The sequence below is a fragment of the Callithrix jacchus genome, chromosome 3 (assembly GCF_049354715.1).
Source record: "Callithrix jacchus isolate 240 chromosome 3, calJac240_pri, whole genome shotgun sequence".
Classification (NCBI taxonomy): domain Eukaryota; kingdom Metazoa; phylum Chordata; class Mammalia; order Primates; family Cebidae; genus Callithrix; species Callithrix jacchus.
In genome coordinates, this window is record NC_133504.1 from 17804527 (window position 1) to 17817487 (window position 12961).

Consider the following 12961-nt stretch of genomic DNA (forward strand, 5'->3'; position numbering starts at 1 on the left):
ATATGTTTTCATCTTCTTTCCATTCATCTTCAGGATAAAATCCAAATATTTTAGCATGGCATATGAGGTACTTCATCAATTTTCTGCTTCATATCTCTCGAATTTCATCTCCTACCATGTTTGGTTTTAGCCAAATGAAGCTACTTAATCTCCAAAGTCGTCACCCTCTCTTTCACCTTCATGCCTTTGTAATTCAACCTGGAATGTCCTTTCCTCCATTGTCTGTCTAGATAATTCCAACTCCATTACAATATCATACCTCTAATTCCCAGAACACTACTCCTAATCAAATGTTTTGTAAACCTAAAAGTCAAGAGATGCTAGAATTCCAGTATAGCTTGCTGAAGAGAGAATAAAATTTCTTTTGAGCCTTTATTTCTAAGGCACAGAGTATATTTCTTTTTTAGTCATTTATTTTAGCTTTCCATGGACTAGTAATGCCTCTTTGGTGTGAGAAATGCAAGCAGTGGAATGTGAATTGGAACATATCTTCCACCAAAATGTTGTAAGAGATCTAGATGGCAAGGAAAACTGTGAAAGGGAAAGAGGCGCACAGCTAGCCATTCCCCCTTTTCTCTTCTCTTCTCTTCTCTTCTCTTCTCTTCTCTTCTCTTCTCTTCTCTTCTCTTCTCTTCTCTTCTCTTCTCTTCTCTTCTCTCTCTCTCACACACACACACACACACACAGAATTTTCCTTAAGGGAAAAATCACTCTGTGTTCTTTTAAAATCCCTCAGGTTTTATATTTTATTGCTGCAAGAGTCTGCCTTCCCCAGGTTCTTGTATAGACTAGTTATTTCCCTCTGTAAAGAAGCTGTTCAGTTCATTCTCGCCTGGTTTGGAACAAACTGAACAGTTCCAAAGGAGGCAGTTCTTGCAGACTCGGTTCCTTCACTCCCTCCTCCCCGCAGTCCTGGCCGGAGCAGCGAGTCTGTCGATCCCAAGCCAGAGACAAGGCAGACAAAGGTTCAGTTGTAAAGAAGCTCCTTCCAGCACCTCCTCTCTTCCCCTTTTGCCCAAACTCACCCAGTGAGTGTGAGCATTTAACAAGCATCCTCTGCCAAGAAGACTAAAAGGAAAGAAGAAGAAAAAGGTATGTAATTTTTTCTCTATAAAAAACATCTTATGTCATTTGTTCTACTCAAAATTACTGCTGTAGATTAGAGCAGAAATGTATGTATGTATTGAGTCAGAAAAGAAAGAGATCCTCTGAGGAGATGGTGCGGGCACTTTGAAAAATGTGATGCTTCCTAGTAGAAAGGCAAATAATCAGATTAAAAGAGAAGAAAAATATGTATTTCTTGACCAGGAAAGTCATTTCATCATAGGTTTAAAAAAGAGGCAGATTCTTCCCTGTTATTTATTTAATGCCCAAATTCACTCTGAATGCCATCCCACACAACAGGACTTATCCCACTCCTCAGAACTATATGAGGATGATGAAGTACCTCAGATTGTTTTAAATGCAGCAGCCGTCTTACCCACACTACATGAAGTTAACTGCAATATCTAAGAAAGCAAATGTTTTTTGCTTTTAGAAATCCTGATTCCTGAAAAGAAACGGGTACAAATGTGTGATACAAAAAGGGAATTCATTGAATTCATCCTTGGTGTCCATTCTTGGAACACAACGGAGTCTGTACTGCAAATATAAAGCGAACACTTTTTCTCTCTGAGACTTAGAAAAATTCCTCTTTAAAATTCCTTAACTTAGTTACACAGGCTATGAAAAGCTCTCCCAAATGCTGGTCCTTTTCTCCAGTGATGATGATTTACTGTGTCCAGGAAAAGAAGGGGAATGATGCAAGACTGAATATTAATATCATCTTCTGGCATGCTGTAAGAGCCTGAAGGCAGATCACTTTTTAGGGAGGATGTGGATTTTGTTTTTCTATGGATGAAGGTATGTTAGATATTTAGGATGTGTCTGTTTTAAGGATCTTTAAGCAGCTTATTCACGTTTTAATACTACTTCCGTTCTTTAACACACACTTTGGGAAATTTCACTTCAGGACCCAGACATTCTAACACAAACATCTTTTTAAGGGAGTTAATAAGAAAAAAAAGGGAACTTTAAAATAATAGTGATTTTTACCTTCCAAGAAAGATGAATGGAAAACATCACAAACCGGGCAGCAATTTTAATCTCTGCCATCTATAATTTTGATATTTCAAATGTCAAGTTCTGGGCTGGGGTTTTCATTTGCTTTTGCAGCTTTGCTTCTCTCTTTCTGCTTTTTTGAAAGCAAGCTGAAAATGGACTGCCCTTTCTGTCTAATTCATCAACTCTGTTTCATGCCACTGCTCTGAATACCAGTTCCCAGAACTGACATCAGCTGGCTGTATGAGCATTTGCACCATAAATGTCTGAACACTCAAACTGCATGGTCCTGTTAGTTTTGGCCATTAAATGGGATAATTTTTCTTTTTAAGTCTCCATTTAACTCCAGACATTCAAAGCTTGCTTGTGCTAAATACCCTCAGACAGAATCAAAATTCGCAGTTCCTTACAGAAGGATGGTGGCAACGATTGATTGTTTAGTTGGAAATAAGACATTTCCAACTCATAATCCTGTATCCTCTGCAATTATCTATTTAAAACTTCCAACACTATTAGGATATAAAAGGTATCATACAATATTTGGAAAATGTCAATTACATAAAATCGAATTAAAAAAACAAGCTTCTCTTGCTCACTCCTTTTAATTTTTAGTATGTAACTTTGTCTTCTTTTGTAATTTGGGTGTATTTCAGGAGGACTTTTAAGTACATGTACCTCGGCTTAACAAATAAAGACCAATTTTCTTCAAATTGGCCAAAGTCATTTCACTCTTATTGGCACTTGAACATATATGGTTTTGATGGATTGCCAAGGATTAAATTTGGTGTCCTTTAATGAAAACAACAACCAGTATATCCCAGGAACATGCTGGCTCAGATATTTTTCCATTTGCTAAATAATAGTTAAAGCTATTTATCTGTACTTAAGTAAAGGGAGAAGTCTGCATTAAAACATGTAATTTATAATGTGTTCACACACACACACACATTCACACACAACTACCAGTAGGTACTTTCCAGGTGTGGAACTTTCCATTGTAGTATATGACTGAGACTGTGGCAAAAACACTATTTTATGCTCTGGCATGAACATAGAAGAGGTATGTGCTATGGCAATTTACCTACTTATTTTTTTAGCAATTTATTTGTTCATTTCACTGAAGGAAATTTTGTGAACGCTGACTGAACTCAGCATTGAACCAGTCACTCTGCTTCAATATGAAAGAAGTAGAAGTTACAGTCCTTGCTGTCTTGATACTGGCGTCTCCTCTTCCAGTCCTCTGAAAAGAATTGCCCTGGGCCTCAGTCGTGGCCTCATCTCTCCTGGGTCTACTCTCACTGCCCTGCCAGACCCAGAGCTATAGATACTGTCAACAAGTATCCTCATTAGTCTCAAATTTGTATTTCCAGCCCTGATCTTTAGACTCACATTCAACTGCCTACTCAACATCTTCTAGTAGTTGTCTAATAGGCATGTCCATCTTAACTTGTCTAAAAACTCACTCCTAGATTCCCCCCAAAATGGCTCCTTCCAATTCTTTCTCAGTTCAACAAATGGCAACACCATTCAAGCCAAAAACCCAAAAGGTGTCCTTGATTCTTTCCCTCTTGCCTCATATCTCACAACAGTTCTCACCAAAAACTTCATTGCTTCGATTTCCAATCTTGTCCCACCACAACATATCTTCACAGAGAAGCCAGGGATTGAGTTCATGTCCTTTGCAGGGACATGGATAAAGCTGGAAGCCATCATTCTCAGCAAACCAACACAAGAACAGAAAACTAAACACCACATGTTCTCACTCATAGGTGGAAGCTAAACAGTGAGAACACATGGACACAGGGAGGGGAACATCACACACTGGGGCCTGTCAGGGATTAGGGGGCTAAGGGAGGGAGAGCATGAGGAGAAATACCTCATGTAGATGACGGGTTGATGGGTGCAGCAAACCACCATGGCACATGTATACCTGTGTAACAAACCTGCAAGTTCTGCACATATACCCCAGAACATAAAGTGTAATAATAAAAATAATAATAAAATAAAAAACGTAAATCAGATCATGTTACTGTTCTGTCAAAATCTTCCAATGTCTTTTTAATATGCTCAATCAAATCTAAACCCTCTATCACATCCTCTAGGCCCTTTATGATTGTTCCCAATCTTCCTACTTGACTATAGGTAAATTCACATAATGACCAATTCACTAAATAATTAATCAGCTCTCTGAATTTTCCACTCCCCATATCCAATTGTCTTCATATTCTCCAAATGGCTCACCAGCTTATAAATGCTGACAATGACAAGGCATTATTTACTCACATTCACAGCTCTTGTAGGACAGATTATATATAAGTGCTTCGGGAATACAGAGCAAGTCAGCTATAAGAGTGGTGTTGTCTGGAATCGGGGAATGATTCTTAGAAAACATGAGTATAAGGTTTGTCCTTAGTGGATGGTTTGGTCAGAAATTAACATAAAGGGAAGGAGTGAGAAGGAACAACAGGGCAGAGATACATATACAGGATTAAAGAGATGACTGATTTGACTGCGTGGCTAGCTGAACAGGAATGAATGATAGGTGTGGAGAGAAAGTGAAAGGAAGGCCTTAGATTAGCCTGAAGAAATTCACATATTCTTTTAGACAACATAAAACCTCTATAGGCGCTTTCCTAGGATAAAAATGCATCTTTGGAAAATCACTCATTTTCAAGAATGAACCAAGCATTGTATTAGCCACTGGTGTATGGTAGTGAACAAAATAAACTGCTGTCACGAACCTTTGGTCTAATGAGAATGACAGACATACAATGAGTAAATTCACAAATATATAAACTGTGATAAGTATCATTAAGGAAAAGAAAAAAGGCGCTATGAAAAATTAAGGTTGAAATACCTTAGATTGAAAGGCCATTGAAGGAATGACATTTAAACTGAGACCTACAAGTCAAGAAACCAGACGAATAAAGAACATTCCTGGTAGAGAGAGCAAGATATAGAAAGACCATAATGGAACAAAAAGATTTTTTAATTATAAGAAAATACTCTATACATCTTTATTGTTAAATGTAACACAATAGCATGGGAAAATATGGAACTCATTGATAAAGGTAAGTGCATATACAAATATATACGGACTACTATATTACTATATATTACTAAAATGGTGGTGGTTAAATCCCATTTAATTCTAGCATAAAAGTTAAAAGATAAAAGAATTAAAATAACTATACTTTAAAATATGTGTATGAATACACAGTACAAATAGATGTAAATTATGACATCAATAACGCAGTGTGGTGAGAGATAATTAAAAGTGTAGAGTTTTTGTATATGATTGAAGTTGTTATCACCTCAAAACAGCCTTATAATTATAAAGTATTTTATGTAAGCCTCATGGTAACCACACAGGAAATACTTATAGAAGTTTACATAAGGCCGGGGGCGTGGTTCACGCGTGTAATCCCAACGCTTTGGGAGGCCGAGCCAGGTGGATCACCTGAGGTTAGGAGTTCAAGACCAGTCTGGCCAACATGGTGAAACTCCATCTCTACTAAAAAATACAAAAAAGTTAGCTGGGCATGTTGGCAGATGCTTGTAATCCCCGCTACTTCAGGAAGCTGAGGCAAGAGAATTGCTTGAACCCAGGAAGCAGAGGTTACAGTGAGCAGAAATCACACCATTGCACTCCAGCCTGGGTGACAAGAGTGAAACTCTGTCCCAATTAAAAAAAAAAAAAAAGACAAGACGGGAAGAAAAGCACTGAAGAATTTACCACAAGACAGCTAGAAACAATAAGCTAAATGGTAATAGTAAATTCTTCCCCACCAATAATTACTTTAAATGTTTAAATGTCAATGAATTAAACTCTCAGATCAAAAGACATAGGGTAGCTGAAAGAAAAAAAACAATACATATGATTTCTACAAGTGACTTACTTAACATTTAAGAACACACACAGGGTAAAAGTAAAGAAATGAAAAGATATTCCATGCATATGGTAGCCAAAAGAAAGCAGAGTGGGTTATTTTATATCTGACAAAATAGACTATAAGTAGAAAACTGTCACAAGAGACAAAGAAGAAAATATAATGATAAAAGGGTCAACCCACCAGCAAACTATAACAATTATAAATATATATGCACTCAAAATCAGAGCACCTAAATATATAAAACAAATATTGACAGAACTAAAATGAAAAATAGACAGCAACACAGTAATAGCAGGAAACTGCAATACTCCACTTTTAGTAATGGATAGAATAACCAGAGAGAAAATCAACAAAGAAAGAGTGGACCTCAATACCAGTACAGACCAAATGGACCTAACAGACATATATAGAACATTCAGTTCAACAGCAGAAGAATATACATTCTTCTCAAGCACATACAGAAAATTCTCCATGACAGATCACATATTAAACCATGACCTTCAAAAAAGCCCATTGGAAGGTATCATTTATATATGCTGGACTGTGATGCACTGTAACACTGTAATATCTTGCTCCATTAAATCTGAATATATAGAAAATGAAGTAGATCTTATTTTAGTCTTTTCTTTCACTTCTAATGTTTGGAGGTGGGAATTAAATTGGATATTGATAATTGTAAGGAAACATATAGCCAAAGCCAAAAATGGCTAGCTCAAATTAGAATGTGCCACAAAGAAAATCTGAAACTCAGGAATATGAAGAAATACTTAGTTTCTAAACTAAAGGAAAAAAAGCAACGAATGTATTTATTTCAAAATCCATTATCTTATCTAAAAGCATTTACTTTTAAAATGTACCTAATCACTAAAAACTTCATATGAAAATTTTCCATTCCACAATATTGTTTTCTTTTGTGCTAATCAAACTATAAGCATATCTGTACACTGTCATCTGTCACTATCAACATAAGTGGGTTTTTTTGTTTCTGTCAGGATGGGACCCAGGTTTTTGACAATGTTGTTAGGATGTAAGCTATGTAAGGCAAAGAACCACTGAATTAAATTATGCTATTTGTTATAGAAATTTGTCTGAGTTTATACCACTTTAAAAAGCCGTTGTTCTTTACTCCATGTTCAAAAAATATATGGCTTTGGGTACTTCTTAAATGCAGAGTCTGGCTCTCACTAACCCCTTCTCCCTGCCTACAGCATGTGCATGAATGTGTGTGCGTGCGTGTGTGCATGTGTGTGTGTGTGAGTGTGTGTGTGTGGTGTCAAGGTCTCGCTCCGCCATCCCCAGTCTGGAGAGCAGTGAGATCATCATGGTTCACTACAGCCTCAAACTCCTGGGCTCAAGTGATCCTGAGTAGCTGGGACTACAGGCACATGCCATCATACATGGCTAATTTTTTAATTTTTTGTGGAAACAGGATCTCACTATGTTGCTCAGACTGGTCTCAAACTCCTGGGCTCAAGCAATCCTTGCACATCGGCTTCCCGTGCTGAGATTACAGGCATGAGCCACTGTGCCCAGCCCAGAAGACTGAGCATTTGATTTTCAACAAATATTCCAAATGGTTTTTTTCATAGATGGTCATAAAACTACACTTTGAGAAATACAAACAGGATTGTAGAAAAGGCCAACTCCCATCATTTCTATCCAAGAGTTTATGAGCATGCTACAGAACTTCAGGTCCGGATAAATTCTGCCTTTAAAAAACAAACATTGACACATTCGGTCTTTCTTCTGTCTCAGGGCCAAAAGCCAAAATGAAATTTATGGTACTCATTTTCACCGCGGGGCTAACTTTGCTGCTAGGAGTTCAAGCCATGCCTGCAAATCGCCTCTCTTGCTACAGAAAGATACTAAAAGATCGCAATTGTCACAACCTTCCGGAAGGAGTAGCTGACCTCACACAGATTGATGTCAATGTCCAGGATCATTTCTGGGATGGGAAGGGATGTGAGATGATCTGTTACTGCAACTTCAGCGAATTGCTCTGCTGCCCAAAGTAAGGAAATGAAATCACGAAGTGTATTGCCTGGAAATGTATGCACAACAACTTATAGATGCATCTTCATAATGGGTTTGCTGAAATTAATACCTGTTTTAATAAAATCCTGTTCAAATCCCAGCTTTTTTAGAATAATCACTACTGTGTAAAGAACTAAATGTTTTCATTTAAATGAAAATTCACATGGAATTTAGCTGAGTTAATAAAAGTAAATGAAATCCAGAAAATAATACTTCAATCTATTAAATTCTAAACTCCCCATCTGATTTTTATTTATTTATTTATTTGTTTTTTTGAGACGGAGTTTCGCTCTTGTTACCCAGGCTGTAGTGTAATGGCGCCCATCTGATTTTTGCCACAAAAAAAATCTACCAGTAGTAGGAGTCAATCTCAAGATTGAAATCTTAAACCAATTTGAAAACCAAGAAAAGGTTTTAGGTAAAAGATCCTACTGAGGCCAGGTGCGGTGCATCACACCTAAAATCCCAGCACTTTGGAAGGCTGAGTTGGGTGGATCAACTGAGGTCAGGAGTTCAAGACCAGCCTGGCCAACATGGTGAAACCCCATTTCTACTAAAAATACAAAATTAGCTGGGCATGGTGGTGCATGCCTGTAATCCCAGCTACTAGGGAGGTTGAGGCAGAAGAATTGTTTGAACCAAGGAGGTGGAGGTTGCAGTGAGCCGAGATTGTGCCATTGCACTCCAGCCTGAGTGACAAGAGTGAAACTCCATCTCAAAAAAGAAAAGAAAAGAAAAAACAAAATCCTGTTGAATGGATCAAGTAATTAACTGAACAGAAAAGTTTTCTAGTTTTATGTATAAGTAAACCGGAAATGAACTAGATAAAAGTTCAAGACAATGTATTACCATTGTTTTATACTTATATTTTAAGTATAAATATTTATTGATTTATCTACCATCATTTTACACTTTAAATACAAGTATACATGGTGAAATCCCATCTCTACAAAAATGCAAAAATAATTAGCCAGGCATGGTGGCACATGCCTGTAATCCCAGTTACTCGGGAGGCTGAGACAAGAGAATTGCTTGAACACAGGAGGCGGAGATTGCAGTGAGCAGAGATCATGCCATTGCACACTCCAGCCTGGGCGACAGAGTGAGACTTCATCTCAGACAAACAAAAAAACAAATATAAAATTATGGTATATAAATTAATAAATATTTTTAGTTCTTGATTTTAAAATCATTTCCCCCTGGTTATTGTGGAATCTTTCAAATCCTATGATTTTGGATATTTCATACTGAAATTAGCTTTTGCAAATTACTTTCAACGGATGTCATCATATTTTCATTCTTCTAAGAAATCTGTGAAATAGAAAAGGCAGCTATAACCATCTTACCAAGGAAAGGTGCAGAAAGTTGAAATGGCCAGTAGTATCCCACATTACTAGCTAATAACAACACTGGGATTAGAACCCAGATGTTCTGATTCAGACCAGTTATTTCATCTACGAAGCCAGCTGGTTCTCAAAGTGTGGTTCCCAGAGCAGCAGCTTCAGCATCAACTGAGTTTTTAATATTGCATATCCATCCTTGAATTGCACCCCAGATCTACTGAATCAGACGCTCTGGAGGTAGGACCCAGCAATTATGTTTTAACAAATCTGCTAGGTGATTATAATGCATAGGAAAGTTTAAGAATCACTCTACTAAAACAATGATGCCAAGAACTCTAGTTAATTAATTTCATCAAGTGACCATTTTTCCTGCACTACATAAATTAAAGGCTAACTAATATTAAAATACCATGTTTGCTTTTTTTGTGTGTGACTTGAAAACAGTTTACTGAAATGGACTTACATTTATATGATAATTTTGTGACTATCTCTGTTAATGGATGAGAACCGCAGTGTAGATATACTTGATTTGGGGAAAATTAAAGAGAAATTCCAACCAGTAGCAACAGGGTTGTCTTGCTAAGTATATTTCTAATAAGCCATAATTATAATACTATCTTGCATGTGTATATAATTTTGTGTTCTTCCATGCATTTTTATGTATTACTTTATGTGATCTTTCAACCAGGAAAGGTTGAGTAGCCTTGTAACGTTTATCCTTTCCCCATAAAACCTAGAAATGTATTTAATAAACAAAAATGTTGAATCTTCTGTTTCCTAACTGCAGATTTAAACTTTATGGCCTATCCCCATATAAGACACATGCAATTGTATGCATGACTATAAAGTTTTGGAATTACCTAATATTTATTTTCCTTTGTAGATAAATGGTAGCATGATATCAATGGCAATTGAGGGAAAAGTAGACAAATCGATTACCTTCTTGGTTTTTATTGCTTCTGTGGCAAGTCTTCCCACTCATTTCTTTACATTTTAGTCACCTAAAAAGAATAGTCATTACTGAAATCCTGGAAATCACTGGCTATTTTTAACCTAGAAGACACTAAAGAACATGTTAGTCTTCAGGTGAATTTAACTGATGCTCTACTTTCTTTCAGAGACATCTTCTTTGGACCAAAGATCTCTTTTGTGATTCCTTGCAACAATCGCTGAGACTCTTCATGTATTCTGGAGAACGCCATCCCTGATTTCCCACAAACTGCACTACATCAATATAACTGCATTTCTAGTTTCTATACAGTGCAAAAAACATAGATTCTATAAATTCTTACTTGTCTTAGACAAGTAAATCTGTTAAACAAGTAGTAATAAAACTTAATTCAATCTAATTTTTCTCTGTGGACATTGTTGGCATTGGTTAAAAATTTCGTCTAGAAAATGTCATCTATGAGGTGTTCATTACACTCAGTTAAAGAGTTCTGTCCCCCAGATGAAGAGCCACAGCCATGGCTCAAGGATTGAAAATACTTTCAGTCCTTAAGTTGACAGTTACTAACCACGTATTGAAAGAACCAGGTATAAGTTGAGATTCTTAGGAGGGAGCTAGAAATTTTCTAGTAAGAAGGAAAAGGAGAAACATAGTGAGATCCACTCTCTACAAAAAAAATTACAGGTGGGTGCCCACACCTGTAGTTTTAGTTACTCAAGAGGGTGCCCACACCTGTAGTTTTAGTTTCTCAAGAGGGTGCCCACACCTGTAGTTTTAGTTACTCAAGAGGGTCATTTGAACCTAGAAGTTGAAGTCTGCAGTGAGCTATGATTGTACTACTGCACTCTAGCCTGGGTGACAGAGCTAGAGTCACTGTCTCAAAAAAAAGGAAAAGGGAAAGAAAAGGAAAAGACCCTGTCTCAAAAAAAAGGAAACGGGAAAGAAAAAAAGAACCAATATGTGAGTGTATATTATGTATGCTAATAACTTTAAGTACATTTCAGGCTGGGACTGGTGGCTCATGTCTGCAAACCTAGCATTTTGGGAGGCCAAGGCAGGAAGATCACTTCAGCCCAGAGGTTTGAGGCCAGCCTGGGCAACATAGTGAGATCCTGTCTTTACAAAAAAGTTTAAAAATTAGCTGAGCATGGTGGTGTGCACCTGTAGTCACAGCTATTCAGGAGGCTGAGGTGAGAGGATCACTTGAGCCCAGAAGTTCGAGGGTGCAGTGAGCTAAGATGATGCCACTGAACTCTACCATGGAACCACAGAGTAAGACTCTGTCTCAAACAAACAAAAACCAAGAATTTTAAGTATATTTCACTTTACTGTCTTAAAAAACAACAACAAAAACCTTCAAGATAAATATTCTCAGCCTCATTTTTCAGATACTAACGCAACGTTAAGATATTTGCTAAAAATCAAGGCAGATTTTCAAAAGAGTTCCAATTCGAAAGCCCATATGCCACACACAGATGTATCCTTCAAACCATGATACATTTCCCTAAAGTATCCATTTTTCTTGTGAATAACAAAACACACATTAAAAGAAACACAATGGAAAAGAATTTTAAAGTAGTATAAATTTTAAAAGAAAAAAAGGTACCTTCAAAGATAATTTCTGATTGTTAGAGGAGACAGCTTTGGATTACAGCCCAATATAATCTTAAGAGGTAGGTGACTCATACTGGCCATCAGAGGCAATGTCAGGAAGTTTTTCATGTTATAAAAATGTATTCAGTGCTTGCTAAGTGCCAGCCATTATTAAGATCTGGGGGTACACTCATAAATAAAATGGACTTATCCTCCTGGGACTTGTGTTTTAACAAAGGTATGATCATCATAAACAAATAATTATTTATAAATGTGAGGCCTGCTTAAAAAAAAAAAAAGGAGAAACAACGTACCACACAGGTAATCTGGGAAATATCATTTTGTGAATAAAAGTGATATTATTTCATTAAAATGCATCATTGGAGGTCCCTGATCTGTTTCTGAAGATCACACCCAGAAAAGTATCTGGTATCTAATCTGTGTTTAATAAGTGGTACTGGGTTGGACCAAACAATTTTGAGGTAGTCACAATTCAGTGTCTTAAAGTGTATATATAAACACAAGTCAAAAGATGTTTTTGAATAGTGTGACCTCCTATAAAATACATGAAGTGAAATTGTAAAGTAATATAGATAGATAGATAATATTAGTTTTTATCAAGATAGCATGTGATTTGATTGGCCTTTCTTTCTTCACTGAATTGACTGGTAATGAAGTCAGACTAACGCAATAATGAAAGTTTCATATCCATTCTGGAACAGTGCATACAATAGGTAAATTTAAAAACTATCAGCAAACCTGTTTTATTTTCTACTTAGCATAAACTCTCCTTGAGCAAGAAAAAAGCATTAAAAATCCAGTGTCTCCATTTACAAATGACACAGCAGCATAAGGACTTGTGTGAAACAACAATGGCTTTTTAATAAGTGTTCCCTGATTACTGCAATCAAAGCCTATTGAGAAAAATTATATCTAAAAAAGCTAAATATTTAATAAGTGGAATTTTTTATTCATCATAATGTCTCTTTTCTGAAAATACATGAAATTCAGTTATATTCTTTTAGAAATGAATGCATTATATAAGCACA

The 12961-nt window shown here is 36.6% G+C and overlaps 2 protein-coding genes across 3 annotated transcripts in view; one reads left to right on the plus strand and one right to left on the minus strand.

Annotated features, from left to right (window-relative positions):
• The window catches only part of SAP30 (Sin3A associated protein 30), a 35946-nt gene that overhangs the window by 7856 nt on the left and 15129 nt on the right, over positions 1-12961 (minus strand). The window lies entirely within an intron of this gene.
• Positions 893-10719, plus strand: SCRG1 (stimulator of chondrogenesis 1). Its single transcript, XM_035292616.3, has 3 exons — positions 893-1092; positions 7749-8004; positions 10489-10719. Exons 2-3 carry the CDS (start codon positions 7763-7765, stop codon positions 10541-10543), a joined length of 297 nt encoding a protein of 98 aa, XP_035148507.1. The 5' UTR covers positions 893-1092; positions 7749-7762; the 3' UTR covers positions 10544-10719.